Source organism: Rhea americana, unplaced genomic scaffold (genome assembly GCF_003343005.1).
Source record: "Rhea americana isolate MKP2758 unplaced genomic scaffold, rheAme1 scaffold_115, whole genome shotgun sequence".
NCBI classification, from domain to species: domain Eukaryota; kingdom Metazoa; phylum Chordata; class Aves; order Rheiformes; family Rheidae; genus Rhea; species Rhea americana.
In genome coordinates this window covers 1,594,125-1,612,101 of record NW_028185206.1, presented here as the reverse complement: position 1 = coordinate 1,612,101, position 17,977 = coordinate 1,594,125, and the positions used below count along the sequence as shown (strand labels likewise).

Genomic DNA, 17,977 nt, shown 5'->3' with positions numbered 1-17,977 from the left:
TCCCATTTGCAGCTTTATAGCCTTTCACCTCAGCTGCCAGATCAGTGTTTTCTCAAAGCCTCTGTGGCAGTGTTCCCTTGTGTTCCTGGCACTGTTGGTCTCATSGTCCTGCACATGCAAGCCCCGACACTGGTGCTATGTCAGATTCTCATGGGAAGCAGCTACCACCAACATGAAAAATACCTCCCTTTCCTTCACTTGTTTTGCAGGTTTTCGTTGACATTAGTGCAGCTCTTTCGTCACACTACAGAGAAACAAGAATAATACCAAACACAGTACGTAAGTTACTTAAACAGTTGATAAAYGCTACCCAACTACACAGGCGCCCAGAGATCTGACAGCCGATCACCACACAACGCCAACACACAACGCAGGTTCCCCATGAAAGTACCCTGTGCCCTGGGGAGAAGCACGGCCCCGGGGCAACCCGCTAGAGCGGCGCTGCTGGGGGCACTAGCTGATCTCCAGAGGTCCCTCCCGACCTCAACCYTTCTGTGATTCTGGGAAAATCACCACCACCACCACCACTTTCGCGGCCGCCCCTGGCCCCGCGGCGGCGAAGCGCGCCCAGCAGGCCAACAGCCTCGTGGCACTGCGCATGCTCCGCCGCCCCGCGCGGCCGCTCTACCCCCGCCGCCGCCGGCCGTCTCGATGGTTCCCCCTCCCCCGGAAGCTCCGGGGAAGGGAAGGGCGCGGCGGCGCCATGGCGGCGGCGGGGAAGGCGGCGGCGGCGGCGCCGGAGTCCGGGTGCGGCGGCGACGAGCCGGAGGGCGGCTTCGGGCAGCTGCTGGAAGAGGAGGAGGAGGAGGAGGAGGGCGACGATGGCGGCAGCAGCTACGTGCTGTACAGGTACCGGCGCAGCCCGTGAGCAGCCGCGGCCGCGCTCGCCGCCACCTGTCCGTTACAGGCACGAAGGCGGTTGGCGGCGGCGCGTTACGTCGGGTTGCGTCGCGTAACGTCACGTCACGTCACGTCACGTCACGTCACGTCGGGCTGCGCGCGGGGCCCGGAAGTACCCGGGGTAGTACGAGGGGGCGCTGCGACATGGCGGCGGGGCTGGAGGGGGACGCGGCGCCGCGGCGGCCGCCCCTGTTGCTGGGGCGGGAGGAGGAGGAGGAAGAAGGAGAAGGAGAAGGAGAAGGAGAAGGAGAGGAGGGCGGCGGCGGCTACGTGCCGTACAGGTGAACGCGGGGTGGGGGAGCGCCCGGTCGGCCTCTCGTAAGACGCTAACGCGGCTCTGTGATAGCAGCGGTGACTGCGTTTGCTGCAGGAGGATTGTGTGCCTGTTGTTTTTGGCGGCTTTTTATGTTTTGTTTTTCTTTGAAGAGAGTTGACAAGAAAAACGTGTGTTTGCAGGGACAGGAAGGAGTGGGCAGATATTGAGCCTGTACCTCAGAACGATGGACCAAATCCTGTAGTTCAGATCATCTACAGTGAAAAATGTAAGCTTTCAAACGTATTGTGCACTGAMCACTTAAGAAGAGTAAATTTGTAGATGTACTTAACATTGCTAAGGGAAAACTCTGGTGTTTAGTGTATATATTCTAGTGCAGAGCAACACTGTGAGCAAATTAAGTTAGTATGAATTAGGACAGTTGTCAGTGACCTTTTTATCCAGAATYTATAATAGAGATGAACCTTTACCTGAAATTTTATTAGCTAGACTTTTGTTTTAAAGTCATAAGCTTTGAAGGTGAATATAGGAGGTAGTATTGTTGGAGCAATGCTGTGAGAAAAACCCTACAGTTAACAAGACTCAAGGACAAAGGAGAGGGAAAAACAGTACTGCAAAGGATAACCASCTCTGACCGAATAACCGTGATGAAACCACAGCTCTTTGAAAAATGTAAGAGGTAGGCCAGACAAAAACAGCAGAATAACCCAGAAGTGACCTTAGGTTCATTAAGGCTGATTAACATTTTAAACTACACRCCCCTAAAAGAATAATGAGATGGAAATGACATGATAATGATGTTACTGCCTCTTCTCCATTTCCTATTTAACAGCAATATTAAAGTGCAAATGCAGAGTGAATACCTGATGTAATGGAATTGTAACCAACAGAAAAAATTGTATAAAGTACTCTCTGAAAAGCGTGTATAAATAAAGAACGAGTAGGGAAGAAGATGTGCTAGCTTTGTGGATTTACCACCTAGCACCCATCTCTGYGCAGAAATGAGATAAACAAGTATCTCAACACTCTATGTTTATTGGTTGCTTCCACACTGGGTAACAGAACCCAGATTTGGGACAACAGGTTCACATAGTAATGCAGTTGCGTGCCCGTGAGTAGAACAGAGATCTGTGGAACTAATGGATTGGGGAAATACTATGACTAAGCAGAAAGCTACCTTTCTGACTGTTTTGGATATTATTCAGAAGGTGTATTTTAATGCATTTCTGCAGCTTTTCAGTTCACTAACCATATCATTAGAGGTTTCAATAAACAGTGCTGTCAGAGCAATATGTGGCTATAGTCTGCAGGAAGTATACTTGAAGTATTCAAAGTATGAAATAACTTCAAAGGGTAATTAACCTTAGCCCTTAATCGAGCTGCTTTCTTGTAGGCTTAGGTAACATGCTGTTATCTGTTTAGTTCAAGATGTATATGATTACTTCCGGGCCGTTCTGCAACGGGATGAAAGAAGTGAAAGAGCTTTCAAGCTAACTGCAGATGCCATTGAGTTAAATGCTGCAAACTACACAGTATGGTAAATGATAATGTTGCAATTATATCTATAATCACTTGATTGACAACCTCTTATGTATGTAGTATTTCTGTTAGTATATTCAGGGTAGGAAGWTATATTTACATCAAAGATATTGGAGGCTTCCAGCAGGCTTTTAAACAAAKTCTACATTTGGTATTTTCCATGGGTTATTTTGAGGGTGTTAGCAAACAAGTTAGGATTAGCCACACAAAAAAGATTTTTTTGAAATTAAATCATAAATCATTATCTGATAGTGTAGCCTTACCAGAATGTTGAAGGCATATTCCACTAACTTCAAGACATTCAAAAGCATGATAGCTACTATTTGCTGGGTTTTAGGAACTATGCAAATAGTTGCATAGTTCCTAAGTAGTGTATTTTAAAATAACCATCAGTTTAATTTCAGGTAGATAACAACAAGAGCAATGAGTTTCTGATACCCAGGGTAGGGCTTTTTAACGCTTGAATACTAACATGTACCTAGAGTATGTTGGGGTTTTTTTGGCTAACTTGCATAAAACCAGAAAGTTGGTGTTATTTTAAGCATATGGCCATAGCTTCTGTGATGATCTAGCTAGTGATGTGAAAGTTACGACTGCTGTAGTCTTAGATTACAACACAATATGTTACTGCTTGTATTCCAGTTGCTGCTAACTGTTCAATAATTGAATGGCCTTTAGCAGAATTGGATATGTGGTATAATTTTCTTACATTCTTTTTGACTCTGTATCTGTTAGAAGAACCAAGAACAAAGGTTTCTTTATATTCTCCTTTGCAAATTTTACAAAAGCCCTGTCGCAATGTTTGAATGCTTGACTCTTGTACAGGCATTTCCGGAGAGTCCTCTTGCAGTCTTTGGGAAAGGATCTTCATGAGGAACTTAAGTATATTACAGCTATTATTGAAGATCAGCCAAAGAACTACCAAGTCTGGTAAAAAGTACCTTTTATTTTCAGTTCTTTATGTTTCTACAGAGATTTTTTTTTCCTTATCTTCAATAAGTTGTGACCAGTGATCATAAAAGTTAGCATCCTTCCTTTCTAGCACGATGGCAGTGACAGGAGTTAAATGGAGTTGCATGAGTATCACGGCCAAAGTCCTCTACGGCAGTTTGTTTTRAACATATGAATATGATGTGACAAAAAGGTCTTGTTTTCTTTTAACTTTAATTTTCAAACTATCAAAATCTGATAGAACAAAAATGCCTGATGAATTAACAAAAAAATAACAAATACAAGTGAATGTGTTTTCTTTTATTGGCACTTGGAGTTTGCTTACCTGTTGTTTGTCCCAAATGAATGGGAATAGGGGAAAACAGCAGTGTTCTGATTACTAGAGAACTTAACTAGTATTAGAAAATTTTATTCTGATGAGGGTTTTGTCCACAAGTTTCAAAGTGGGGACTTACCAGCTCAGATAAATGTAATTTATCTAAAAGGAGATGATTTACCAATATATATGTGGCACATAAGAATTTATTGCAATATGTTTCCATCATATGTTTCTCAGAGCCAAGTGAAATGTTTTGGGTATTTCACTAGGAGTATTCAACTAGTACTTTTTTTATGCATATACACACATACATATATATATATATATATATAAGTAGTATAGTTGTTAAGTGCTGTTTTAAGACAGGCCATACATTCCAATAAAGGTTTTTGGACTATTCTAAAAATAGCTTCCTCTGCTTGTCATTAGGCATCACAGACGGGTATTGGTAGAATGGCTGCAGGATCCATCTCAAGAGCTTGAGTTTATAGCTGACATTCTTAACCAAGATGCCAAGAATTACCATGCCTGGCAGCATAGACAATGGGTTATTCAGGTATTTTATCCATGGAACTACTTTTTTACTAAATATCCTCCTTGGGTTGTYGAGTTTTGCTTCTTAAATGCAACCTGAATTGCACTCAGCATTTTGATCCTTAAAGTTGAAGGGAAAAATTAATTGCATTTCAGTGAATGGCAGGAGTTAGCTATAAACTTACCTTCTGGCAAGTCATGAAGGTCTGCTGTTGGCTACTTGCTTTTATGTGTGTGAGTTTAATAATTGTTAGCATTGTTTGTTAGCATTGTTTGTAGCATGTTCCTGGTGCACCTTCTTTATTTTTCTTAGTACTTTGAGCTGATTTCTTTAAAAAATTATATATCTAAAGTGCAAAGAACTTAGAATCAAGTAGAATGTAGAAAGATATTTTTGATTTTATCTTTCTTTCTGCCTTCCCTTTTTTAGGAGTTCAAACTATGGGATAATGAACTAGAATATGTAGACCAGCTTCTGAGGGAGGATGTTAGAAACAACTCTGTTTGGAACCAAAGACACTTCGTAATTTTCAACACCACTGGTTATGATGATCCAGCAGTCCTAGACAGAGAAGTCCAGTAAGTAATGCTATTACAAGCATTCTGCATTACATGCAGGCAAAGGGATGCTTTCACAGATGTTGAATCTCTTGGGCTTATTCTCTTCTGTTTTTAAAGCAGCATTTAGGCACACTCTCATGGGTGGTAAACCAAGTGCCTCTGCACATGTAAATATATTCAGTACCGCTGACCTGTCTGCAAGCTGTGCTTACCTTGAATAAGTTAATCTTATTTGGCTTTTTGCCATGCTCTTTGCTTTGGACACAAAACTGCCGGCATTTTGCAGTCCGCTATTTAAAAGTGGATCAGCCTGCTAAAAATCGTGGTGCTAGTGTCACATTAGGTGTACTTACCATTAGTATCTTATATCCTACCCAGAAGACTGATCTAGAAAGTTCGGAAGGAGAAGTGCTCTTAGTCCCATCCTAACGTAACTATGCTGAAACTGCGCTAAAGTGCTGTTTTATTTGTACTGTAGCTGCAATGATGTAATAAAAACTTGGACATGGCTTGTAGGAAGAGGCATCACCTTTTATTAGGCATCTCTTACTACTAGAAAAAGAAACAGACTTTCAGAAACAAAAATGACTGGTCTAAATGTTGACTAGTTTTAAAGAAACACATTCCAGAGCAGTATGTTCGTAATTGAAGACAAGCTGGGCTTCTAGCTATTTGTATTATTGCAGATAGTGTTAAGGGAAATCTTGTTTAGCTTTCATATCTTAGGGCCTTGATCAGGGCTGCCAGTTACAAAACAGTATTTGTCTGAAGTGAAGAAGTAACAAAAACAAGATAGTACAGTTTTTTGAGAGTTGTGCTTCAGAAGAAAGACAGAGACTTTGGACAGGTTCACTTTAAAGAATGAATAAATAAAAGATCCTTCACTGTCCACTTTTGATGGATGTCTTTGCATACTGATACAAATCATGCTTTTCTCCAGATCATAACTTTTTTTTGAGAATTAATTAATCTGAATCATTTACTTGACTTACGCTGGGATGTTTCCAAATATTTTCTCTCCAGAAGTAAGATCTGCCTTCTCCCCTTGATCTGCTTGTACATGATGATGCTATGTTAAAGATAATCTCAGCTGAATGCATTTTTAAGAACTAGACTGCCCAATGTTAATATTTCCCAGATGACATTATAGAACTGTAGTTGGTCCACTTGTTCCTGGTTCCACTTGATCCCACTATCTTGACTGTAGAAGGGTTAAAAAGGTTCAGACTCTTTCTGTTGCAGAACTATTTACAGAACTGATCAGCAGTATTGGTTCTCTGAAAGTCAGCTGCGTGCCTGGAGATGCTGTGGGAGAAATGGAAGGTGAAAGCTGTTTTGTGAAGCTGAAATGCAGCTTCGTGAAATGAAATATGACAGGCAACTATTGTTCCTTTGTGTTTGGAGGTGGTTCCTCGCTGCTGCTTCGCTTTAACGGAACTGCTGCAGAAGGATGTGTGAGTCTGAAGCTCAGGCTCTGCCCTACTGTGTGTTTGCTCAGGTGCAGCTGTTTGRCTTCATAACAAAAGTTCAGCAAATAGGTGTCTTGCAGTAATACTAACATAAGTTGACACTCTGCTGCTACTACACTAGCCCTTTCCAATCCCTCCTTATTCAAGTTTAGACTCGCTGAGCATTGAGACACAAGCTATTCCTTTSGCATGCCATGAGAATATATCATGTTATTTCTTAGTAGGGGGAGAAGTTAACACTTAATTTTCAGGATTGTTCATTATTGTACAAAATGCAACAAATGGAAACACTTTGWGATTTTAAACAGTTGTCACAACACCTGCCTGTTTGAGATGTGCAGTTACATTGAAAGACACTTGATCTAAGACCTCACTGAGATGATCAGCAAAATGACTGAAATATAGGCTAGACAGACATGCTTGGGAGAGAGACAGGCACATTCAGGTAATTTCTAACAGAAATGTTTGTGTTTGCATTTATATCCTATTATCTTTTTCTCACAGATACACCCTTGAGATGATCACAGTAGTACCACATAATGAGAGCGCTTGGAACTATTTAAAAGGGTGAGGCATGCTTATCTGTGGGGCAAAGAGAGCATCTGTGGAAAGGGCCTTAAACTATTTGACTCCTCACATCCTATGTATCGTTGCTAACTAGGAGCTTGTTGCTGTTCTCAGTAGCTTTTCAGTTTTCTCATTCAAGGCTTGTGTATTTAAGTGGCAGGCAGAAAGCTCTACAGGGGGATGATATATTAAGTTAATCTCTGTGTAACTTTCTACTTGGTATCTAGCCCTGTAGTCCTAGTGGGAGGATTATATGTGCTTCTCATGCTTTGAGAAACTTGACCCTGTAATTTTACTGGCTTTAAGAGAATAGAGCAGGAATTAATGAGTATGTTTTCAATATAATTTCTGCTAACTATGCTAGCTTACTATAACTTAAAGCTGTGTTTTTGGTGCATTATATTTATGCTGCCTACTTTCTGCTTCACTTGTATTTGCATCCCTTATTATAAAACTGATCTCCAAACATACCAGTTGTAACCACAATTTAATTCATAGCACCAAATTTACTAGCATTATGTTTCAAGCCTGTTTACCTTTGTTCTAGGATTCTTCAGGATAGGGGTCTTTCAAAATACCCCAACCTATTGGAGCAACTGTTGAATTTACAGCCTAGCCACAGTTCACCCTATTTGATTGCATTTCTTGTGGACATCTATGAAGATATGCTCGAAAACCAGTGTGATAACAAGGAAGAAACACTAAACAAGGCATTAGAGGTAGGTTTGGAGAACTTGATTTTTCTCCTCAGGCATGCTGTCTATTTCTTTCTTATTTTATCACTAGACAGAATGGGTTTAATTTTCATAAAGGGAACAGGTTATTTGTTAATCACTGCTGTATGAAGTGTTGAACTTGAAAGACTCTAACTTTTCTTCACTTGGTAGTAAAGGAAAGCTTCTAATATTGCATAAAAAATGGAAATCTTCAAAAAAAGTGAAGAGTTTCCCGTGCTAACTTTGTACCACAAACTCACTTTTTTCGTTAGTGGAGCTTGTCCTCAAAATATGCATACTTACATAGACTTTCAAGCACCCTTTGTACTTCTTAGCTGCCTAAGAAAGCTGACAATTAGCTTAAAAGCCAGCATAAAATCTGGGGACATCAGTAAGGGATGTTGGGCAGCTTTCCCTACAGAGAATAAATGGCTTCTGAAATGTTGCTCCTTATGGTTACTATTCAGGGAACTCCTTGCTGGGGCTTGCAGTGTAGTGTTTCCAGGAGCACTCTTCATTCCACTTTTTTTGGGCCAAACCAGAATGAGTGTGATTAGCATCACAGTTCTTGCTCAGAGCCTCTGTGTTCCAACAGCTGTATCTCTCAACATTTGCCCCTTCCTGTGCTTCAGGACCAGAGTCTAAAAGTGAAATAATACTTCCTGACTTCATATGCCTTATACTGTTCCACTAAGTTTGGCCTTTTCATATATTCAGGCCTTGAAGCTGCTGCTATCAAGCTCTTGTTAAGTAAGACAGTGTCATCTACTTAATAAATGAAAATTGACTAGAACATTTGTGGGCAGCGTTCATACACTATGAATTATGTACATCATGTCCAGTGAGCAGGGTTGACTTCTGTACCCCACTGCTCACCCACATTAAAATAAAACTCAGAGGATACAGAAGTAGCTTTGTGGCACCAGCTCCTGCAGGTTGTGAGAGCTAGACTTAAGCATTGAAAATCCTTTTTGGACAGCCTGCTAAGAGAGAGACCATAAGGAAGTAGCTCCAGTCAATTCAGTTGAGTGCTGAAAGATGCAAGAACAGAATATCTGACCTGTTGTCTTGGATCAAGTGATGCACAGTCTACTGGTTCACTAGGAGATAGGCAAGTTTGTCAGGAGATGACCAACATGCCTTCCAGGACCATCTGCCCCATAATTGCATCTACTTGTGAATTGCTGGTATTAGTGGCATCTCAGACTGTGCTTTCTCTGGGTGCGTATCGTGTCCTGGCATGTGCACAGCTGTTCTAGTCACAGACAGATCTAGTAGCCACAGGCAATTCCTGTGTTGTTTTATCCAAGTTCTATTCTCCAATATACTATTGGTTAATAGGCTGGGGGAAAAAAGAAGGATAGTAGTGGAAAAGAGTTAGAGGAAGCAGTTGCAGCTGAAATAGGACTAGAAAGAGATTTTTGTACACTGTCAGATTGATGGATGACTACCAGTTGGAGTTGATACTAGTTATTTGTTACTAGTCATTGAAAACTATTGCAAAACTTGTGAGTAAAATATTTTATTGCTACAAAAGGAATTTCTAAGACTGGCTGATCTATATAATATATGTATTTTATAAGGATAATTAAGGATTGCTTAATTTTGGTATAACACTTCTAATTCTCAATTCTTTCTTAGTTGTGTGAAATTCTGGCTAAAGAAAAAGACACCATCCGAAAGGAATACTGGAGATATATTGGAAGGTCCCTTAAGAACAAGCACAGCTCAGGCACTGAACAGAGCACACCAACAGATAAGCAGCAGTAACTGAACATGGAAGAAAACAGTGTTAAGCTTTCAAGCTGTTTTAAAGGAGTACCAAGCAGGAGGGCATCTGCCAGTCTAAAATGCTCTGTAGTTTTCCCTGATTATGAGGTATTGTGAAGAAGTGAAGTGAAGAGTGCTGCATAGTCTTTTGGATCACTGCTGCTATTGGTGATGGCTGTTGATGCAGTGAAGAAGCTTGTTAAGGCTTAATAATTATTGAAATGTACCAAATAAAGGACTTACTTCTTAATAACAAATACATAAAGCTGGACTTAATATTTATAAGGCACTAAACCAGTTTCTCACACTCTGGCTTATTTGCTCTGGGGCTCCCTCCTCCCTTCCTGAAACTGTCATGTGAGATTTTCTGCAGTGATGACTGTAGTAGTTTGGGTTTAGTGRATATAGAGTAACCTAGTTCTGGTGACTACAAGCAGGGGCTGCAGTTGTTGCCATGTGTGAGAACACCTCTGCAACACTGACAGCACATGCTATTGTATGCAACTAACACCAACTGTCATTTTGCAATAAAAATAAATGACTTTAAATATTTGTCTGAAATGTTTTAGTGTATTTTTTATGGATGTGTTTTTTTGGATATACGTGGTGTATAGTTCTTGAATGCTAGATGTTTTTAGGGGTATTACATTGATGCAAGAAAGTCTGTCTTTTGCATTGGAGTAGCCTGACCCCAGATGCTTTAAATATACTAGATGTAGAAGTTAGCCTTCTAGGCTTCTAGGTTAGGAAGAATGCTTTGAAGACCTTGGAAGATCTGCTCAGTTTTTGGAATCTTGTTCAACTAACTGAAAATTGGAGGGGAGTTTCTTCACCTTTTATATATATATGTTTGTAAGCAGACAGAACTGATATCATCAATCAGAACAGATATCTAAATGGTTATGTTACCTTGACTTCACTGAACTAGGAAGGAGAGTTTTTGATGAGGACTTTCTGCAATAGATGTTTCTGTCATTGTTCTTTAGGCTTTCGTTTCTTTCCCRTGCATACATTCAGCCAAGAAGTATTTTTATCTACCATTTGAATGTTAGTGTACCTACAGTGCAGAACTGCTCAGGTAGTGTTCACCTATACAAGAAGGCTGCTGCATCTGACTTGTTTTCAGTAAACAGTTACTACAAACCGTATACTTAGTATAGAGTGCTTATCTGATAAGACATTTTCTTGCAAATGAACATGGAGGAAACAAATGAGTAGTAGTATTTATACCATAAATGAACCATTTAATAACAACCATTAGAAGATGCTATCGTAGTTAAACCATACTGCAGATTATTTTTAAAAGCTTAAAGTGTGTTTATTCAATGCATTCTTTAAAATTTTTACAGCTCTTGAGTAGTGGAACTAATATATAAAAGCCATGCAATTTTTAAAATGTTTTTGCTACTTTCCTAGCATTAGCGAAGCATTTTTAAGGTGACCCATGAAAATTTAAAATGGACAAGAACTTCAAACTTTTGGAGAGAAGTTGTTATCCATTGTATTTTATTTACCATATTTGATGTTCCAGTAGAGAACAAAAAAATTACGTTTCTATACAGTTAAATTGTTCATAATTGAAAGTACATTAAATTTGAAAACCCGTGCCTCAGTTCTGTTGACAGTTGACTGTGCTCAGAAATACCAAGTTGTCAAAACTGTGAAAATGGCAGGCTGCCCCACTAGCTTGCAACTGTAGCTACCAAACTTTTAATTTTAAAAATGGGTCTGGTGCAGAATCTCATGGAAGCAAAAGCTTAATATTCTGGAAAAWAATGTATGAGTGAAAAACAGCAGAATCTTACAGTAGGAAGTGGTGGATGATCTTAACCTGTAGGCATTGCTACTGACACTACAAACCTATGATCAGCTGAAATATACAACTGAGTTTTCATAAGGGCTCATCATTGCTGACTGTGTGGTGATGTGACTGCTGTGTACAATTTTATTACAACAAAATCTGTCATAAAAATGCTGAAGAATAAATGGAAAATGATATTATTGGAAATTATTGTACAACTATCCTTTGTAATTGCAACCCTGAACAGAGTATGGAGAATTATTAAAGCATGTGAAATAATTTTTTATGTCTGCTTTCGTTAGAGGCTGATGTCTTTTTCTTTGTTTAGTTGTGTCTATCAAAGCTCTTTCTGACTCCTACCTTACTGTCTCTGCAACTCAGCTGACAAAATGGTGTGCAACTCCTTCCTCATCTATTCAGTGCAAAACCACTTAGCACAAAATGCTTCTATCAGTGGCTGTCTGACTGTGCTGAGACAGATGGTGAGCATGGATCTTTGGTGTGGGAGCAGTATCCTCCAGCAGGGAAGCAGTAAGGTTTTTAATCACTCTGGACATGGGAAGCACTTCTGTCCAAGTGCTAGCAGGCAATTTCTACAGTGCAGTGGTGATAATAGGCTCACAGAGAGATGTGCCCCAACAAGAATGCAAAACAACTCCTTGAAGCTTTTTTTTTTTTTTTTTTTTTTTTTTTGAATAAAGGAGTAAATGAACAACCTGTGATAGTGTCAAGTCATCCCTTGAAGGCTCACCCAAGAGTTTCATGAATGCTGGTGAACTTGCCTATGTGCAAGTTCAAAATAGGCAGTGGAGACACCACAGCTGTGGTTTTCCCTGCCTTGTGTGTGTGACTGGAGAGACAGTAACTTTATTAAAGCCCTGAGCCACATGTCTCAGACTTATCCAAGATACAGCATGCTGGCTGCAATACCAATACCGTRAAAAATGTTCTTCAGCCTGGTCCTAGCCCTTTTCTGAACATCAGTGCCTCCCGCAGATTGTTGGCATTCTGGGATAAGGTCTGTGCTTTGCAGTTTCCATCCTAAGCCTCTGGTTTTATTGCTGATTACCCCTGTGGTTTTTGGATTGGCAGCATGTTTCACTAGTACAGCTTCTGTTTAAGGTGGATTTCTTTGGAAAACTTGAGTAAGACAATGTTTGGCTTATTTTTGCAAAACTTTAGTCTGGCAGTACATCACTTTACTTCTGTCCCACAGGTGTCCAATATGCTGCAAAATTTTAGTTTTTTCTTGTAAATAAATAACAATCTCTTTTAAATATTTCAAGCTGAAATAATTTTCTCTCCCTTTAAAGTGTGGTACTGTACTTCTACAACAATGGAGTAAAACTRGCTTTTGAATGTAGCAGCTACATGATTTTTGTTCTTTAACGGGTCCTTTCCAGAATATTTAACAGTCTGGAGTGATCTCTGTAATTCTGTCATATGTTTAGCATTGTCATTTCAGAATACCCTGTGCTGATGAACAGCAGATTAAATCTCTAAAGTAGACAATGAAATCTATATGTTTCCATAATTCATTATCTATTCAAGTGGTCAAATAGGAATGATCTGTCCCTGGCGGAAATCACAGTTTAAAAGTGACATCATGATGTTTTCTATTCATCTTTTTCCCCCCTTTTAATTATCTTATCTATTGCATCAATTGGTTTAAGAGTATACACTCTTCAGACACAAGAAATTTTGAAACTTAGGAGCCTAACTCTACACCAGAAGTGATGCTCTTGACACTGTTGTGAGAAGATCATTTCTACAAGTTCAGGACTTCCTTGTGCCTACTCAGAAAAAAATATCTTGCCTTCTGCTCCTAGGATAGGTCCCAAATTTGGGGGAAAAAATATTATAGTATATAAAAAGGCATAAAAGTAGCTGCATGTGAACACTCAGGACAATATTTCAAGACTGTTAAGTACTTTACACGAAGAGCTAATATGAGCTTTACCAGATTTAGCCTTAGGATGTCTGTGAGCTGTCCTTTGTAAGCTCTTTGAGGCTAAGACTCTCTGTGCTTCACTACATATTTCAATGATGTCATTCCTAGGCCATTCCCAATCATCTTTAAAAGATCATGGCAATCAGGAGAGGTGTTGGAGGACTGGAAGAAAGTACATGTCACTCCAGTGTTCAAAAAGGGCAAGAAGGAGGACCCAGAGAACTACAGGCCGTTAGTCTCACCTCCATCCACGGAAAGGTGATGGAGCAGCCCAGYCTTGATGCCATTTCCAAGCACAAGAAGGACAAGAAAGTGACCAGGAGTAGTCAGCATGGATTCACAAAGGGGAAATTATGCCTAACCAATCTGGTAGACTTCAACGGTGGGATGAGTAGCTGGGTAGGTGAGGGGAGAGCAGTGGATGTTGTCTGCCTTGACTTCAGCAAGGSTTTTGACACCATCTCCCATAACATCCTGCCAGGCAAGCTCAGGAAGTGCAAGATAGATGAGCAGAGAGTGAGATGACTTGACACCTGGCTGAAAGCAGAGCTCCAAGGGCTGTTGTGATCAGCAGTGTGGAGTCTAGTTGGAGGCTTGTAGCTAGTGATATCCCCTGAGGGGCAACACTGGGTCCAGTCTTGTTCAACTTAGGCCTCAGCAAGCAGGATGAAGGGACGGAGTGCCTCCTGAGCAAGTTTGCTAATGCTACCACGCTGGGCGGAGTGGCTGATACCCCCRAAATCTGTGCTGCCATTCGGAGAGACCTGGACGGGCTGGAGAGTTGGGTGAAGAGGACCTTCATGAAGTTCAAGCAGTGGAAGTGCAGAGTCCTGCGCCCAGGGAGGAGTAACCTCAGGCATCAGCACAGGCTGGGGGGTGACCTGCTGGAAAGCTGCTGTGTGGAGAAGGATGGTGGGGAGGGGTGCTGGTGGACGACAAGCTGACGCTGAGTGAGCCGTGTGCCCTTGTGGCCGGGAAGGCCAATGATGGGGAAGAGCATTGCCAGCAGATCGAGGGAGGTGATCCTGCCCGTCTACTCAGCCCTGGTGAGGCTGCGTCTGGAGTACCATGTCCAGTTGTGGACTCTCCAGTACTAGTGAGACATGGACAGACTGTTGCAAGTCCAGCAGAGAGCTCCTAAGATGATGAAGGGACTGGAACATCTCTTGTATGAGTAAAGGCTGACAGAGCTGGGAGAGTGCAGCCTGGAGATGAGAGGATGGAGGAGGGGATCTTATCAGTGTGATGCATTTTAGTATTTGAAAGGAGGACATAAAAAAGAATTTCTAGACTTTTTTCAGTGGTGCCCAGTGATAGTCCAAGAGGCAGCAGGCTCAGGCTGAAACAAAAGACACTGCATCTGAACATGAGGAAAAACTTTACTGTGAGGGTGACAGCACTGGCCAAGAGAGGTTGTGGGGTCTCCATCCTTGGAGAGACTCAAAAGCCATCTAGATACAATCCTCCGCAACATGCTCTAGGTGACCCCGCTTGACCAGAGGTTCCTTCAATTTTTAACTGTTCTATGATTCTGCTCTGTGATACTTCACCCARATTGGTCACTGAGAAGCTGTAGGATGTGGGGTATGTAACATTTTATCTTGGGGTAAAAAAATCTTCGACCTATCGCTTTACTTGTGCTATGCTGAAAGAGGATGTTAACCGCTAGATGGCAGGCTGAAATTCACCCTGAGATCATCCATGCTAGCGTGCAGCCAAGAAGAGGTGTTAGTGGGACAGCTCTTTCTCTGTGCAGCGCAACTTATTTCACACCTGCTAAGAATTAAAGTGCAGCTGCTTGATAAATCAGTATGTAGCCCCGCAGGCGACTCAGATGCAAGCATTCTGGCAGGGTCTGTATGGTCATCTTAAMTGAAAAGCAGTAGTGTTAATAGGAGGATAATTTTTAATTAATTGAAATGATGTACAGGATCTTTCTGCTGCCTCTAAAACTGGAAACCTTGTATCAGATTTGGACTCTGTTGAGTCCTGGTGTTCTAAAATAACTGAGCGACATTAAGACAACTCTGTCTTCTCAGATGGTGGGTTTTATGCCCAGCTTGCACCTTCTGATGTGCCTCCAGTCAGAGTCCTATCCTGATGGTCCTTCAAAAGTTGTAAAGCTGTGAAACCCTATAAATCAGCCTTCCTGTGGTAACCTTTTTGATCCCTCTGCAATGGAGCACTGGGCATTTTAGCTGTTTCTGTGAATACTGGCTGAAGGACAAGTGAATCCAGTGCTTCTTGAAAGTCAAGGGATGCCTTGGGCTTGGGAGAGGAAATCAAGTGCTCCACTGAAGGTCCAAAGCCAGTTGTGTTGTTCTTTGGGAAACAGTACTGAAGACTCTGGTGAAGAAAGGCAAAGACAAATATCTCTTCCTTGTCCAGCTTTCTGGGCTGTCACTATAGCACAGGTCTTAAGCAAAAGACTAGCTGCCAGAGGTGACTTTAACTAAGCCAATTGGAGCACCCAGGTCTGTTAAGTTGCAGCTGCTTCACATGTGTGTGCTAGGACTTAACTGCTACCGCCTCCAGAGGATATTAAGCTAATTCTGGTACCTCTGCCCAGATGTGAAAATGTAAGATGGCAGGTTTAAAGCTAGCATACCAATACTGTTCATGAGCAGTGATCTTGCCACTGTGAAGGGAACTGTCTGTGCCCTGACTTCTCATCCTTTTGTTTTTGAGTAGTTACCTATAGGTATATTTTATTACAACAGCTAAGTACTTCAGTGGTTCCTAATGCACCCAGTGTGTTGTCCAAGTCATCCCTCCAACACACCCAAGATCAGCTGAATAAATGCTTGGACTGCTACAAAGAAGCTTTGGAAGGTGGAGAAGAAAAGGAAAAGGAGGCTGTGTGTTTGCATTGTTGTTGTGTGACCCCTTCTCTCCCCTTTTGGACATAGTCTGCTACAGGATAAGAGGCTCACAGATAGATATACTTCTTTCCTTTTCATGGTCAAAGAATGTCTCTGTACGTTATAGCTTGCAGTACTCACTAGCTCTGCTGACTTGTCTTGCATTGACACAGTTCCTCTGCTGTAAAATGAGTCAAAGTGGCTATTTCAAGGTACCAACTTGCAACCCAGCTGTGTAGGTTTAAAGGATTCCCAAGGACATAGTTCTTTGCAGCACTGTCCAGCGTTTTGCAATCAGTTCAGTAGCAGGGCCTATCATATTGCCATTTTGTGAGGTCTAGCCCACAAAGACCCTTAGCTTGGCTAGAGTCTACAATGCATGGAAAGACTGTTAGTATTTTAAGTGGGCAAATGAAAATGAAATATGTTTTTAAAAATGAGTTTTAAGATATCAATACTGATTGCTCTTTAACTGAAAATGAAAACCTGTTGAACTGAGAATGGAAAGCTACTTTTTTTTCTGGCGTTCAGAAGAGAAATGTATGAAAGGCTTTGTTTTGGGTAAGATCTCACTTCTTATTAAATGGGAGAGGACATTTGGACAAAAATTCCAAAAGCCAGATGGATTCTGTTGTCAGTAGTGGTGTCCCAGGCATAGTTAAGTCCCTTCTGGAGTTGGAATTTTCTCTTGTGTTGTTGCAGAAGGAAGGGACAGATGGGGGATGAGTGAGTCTGGGGCAATCCAAAATCACTACTCATGCATCACTAATAACAGCTAAAATTACTGCAGCAAATAATTTCAGGAGAGGCACCTGCTGCAGAACAAGACAGAACTGCTCAGCATACCCAGTTCTGTGCTTTTGTAGCAAGAGCCCTGTCTTCTCTCCAGGTTTGTCTGTATTGACTTTCTCATTCCTTTTTTTTAATTGCTGATAATACTCATGGCTCTGTACTTTACTGAGCTAAGTGAGTAGAAACGTATAGAGGAATATGAGGAAAAGACAGAGGGGGTAACCCTTTTGACTGTAGACTTGCTACTCATTAGCCATGACCAGGGCATGACCCTGATCCTCTGGGCTTTATTTCCAAGGCTACCTGCTTTCAGCTGTCTCTTTATGGCATGAGCTCTTTACAGCAAGAACTGTTCCTCTTCTTGTGTTTGCAAATGCCTGGTGTACTCGGGAATGCCCACTGCTGCTGCAAATGTTAGCAACCTCTTTTTCAGTGCACAGGTTTTCATTTGTTTTCTGCTCCTCAGCTCCATGCCTGCACAGAGGACAACAGCAATGCAGGGCAGTGGTTTCCAGGTAATTGCCATGCTGTACCTGGCCTGGGTGGTGCTGGAGCTGATGAGATCTTGCAGGGCCTTCTAAAAGGCCCTTTCACTTACAGGGGTCCTCATTGGAAAAGATCTAGCCATCAAGGCCCTCCACAACCCCACGTGTGCCAGCTCTGTAACCCCAGGTGTATGAGTCCACTGTGTAACTTCACCTTCATGTCCTACCTATCACATGACCCCAGCAGGTGAATTGACAGTCCTGTGCATGTGATAGGGATTGACTAAAACCTTACCTGAAATAGAGGTATGTGCTTCTGAAGATTAACCACCATATATTGCCCAGAGCAGCTTGTCTCTTGCATCAAATGGCAGCATGCATAGGAAGTACAGGCACAGAGCAGCACTCAAAACAGTCAGGGTCACTTGGTGATTTGAATTCTTAGGAATCTGCCTAAGTCTAGGTACTGGTTTGAAAGACGGGGGAC

General features: G+C 41.6%; 1 protein-coding gene across 4 annotated transcripts; it reads left to right on the top strand.

Moving 5' to 3' along the window:
- Positions 1–598: 598 nt before the first annotated feature.
- Positions 599–10,161, top strand: FNTA (farnesyltransferase, CAAX box, subunit alpha). Of its 4 annotated transcripts, none has more exons than XM_085317647.1 (9): positions 599–849; positions 1,357–1,442; positions 2,597–2,711; positions 3,539–3,643; positions 4,413–4,539; positions 4,948–5,096; positions 7,052–7,114; positions 7,662–7,833; positions 9,472–10,161. In XM_085317647.1, the coding sequence occupies exons 1-9, from the start codon at positions 599–601 to the stop codon at positions 9,598–9,600; spliced, it is 1,197 nt and encodes a 398-aa protein (XP_085173773.1). In that variant the 3' UTR covers positions 9,601–10,161. The 4 variants fall into 4 exon arrangements, with proteins under 4 accessions (XP_085173773.1, XP_085173790.1, XP_085173780.1 ...); XM_085317654.1 differs by lacking the exon at positions 599–849 and adding an exon at positions 1,010–1,181 and having other exon boundaries at positions 1,327–1,442; XM_085317661.1 differs by lacking the exon at positions 599–849 and adding an exon at positions 1,012–1,181.
- Positions 10,162–17,977: the final 7,816 nt, after the last annotated feature.

Excerpts from the sequence above, each read along its gene's own strand:
- FNTA (XM_085317647.1), top strand. The coding sequence starts at position 599 with ATGCTCCGCCGCCCCGCGCGGCCGCTCTACCCCCGCCGCCGCCGGCCG. Across the intron at positions 1,443-2,596 it reads GATCATCTACAGTGAAAAAT|TTCAAGATGTATATGATTAC; the intron begins GTAAGCTTTCAA and ends TTATCTGTTTAG. Across the intron at positions 4,540-4,947 it reads ATAGACAATGGGTTATTCAG|GAGTTCAAACTATGGGATAA; the intron begins GTATTTTATCCA and ends TCCCTTTTTTAG.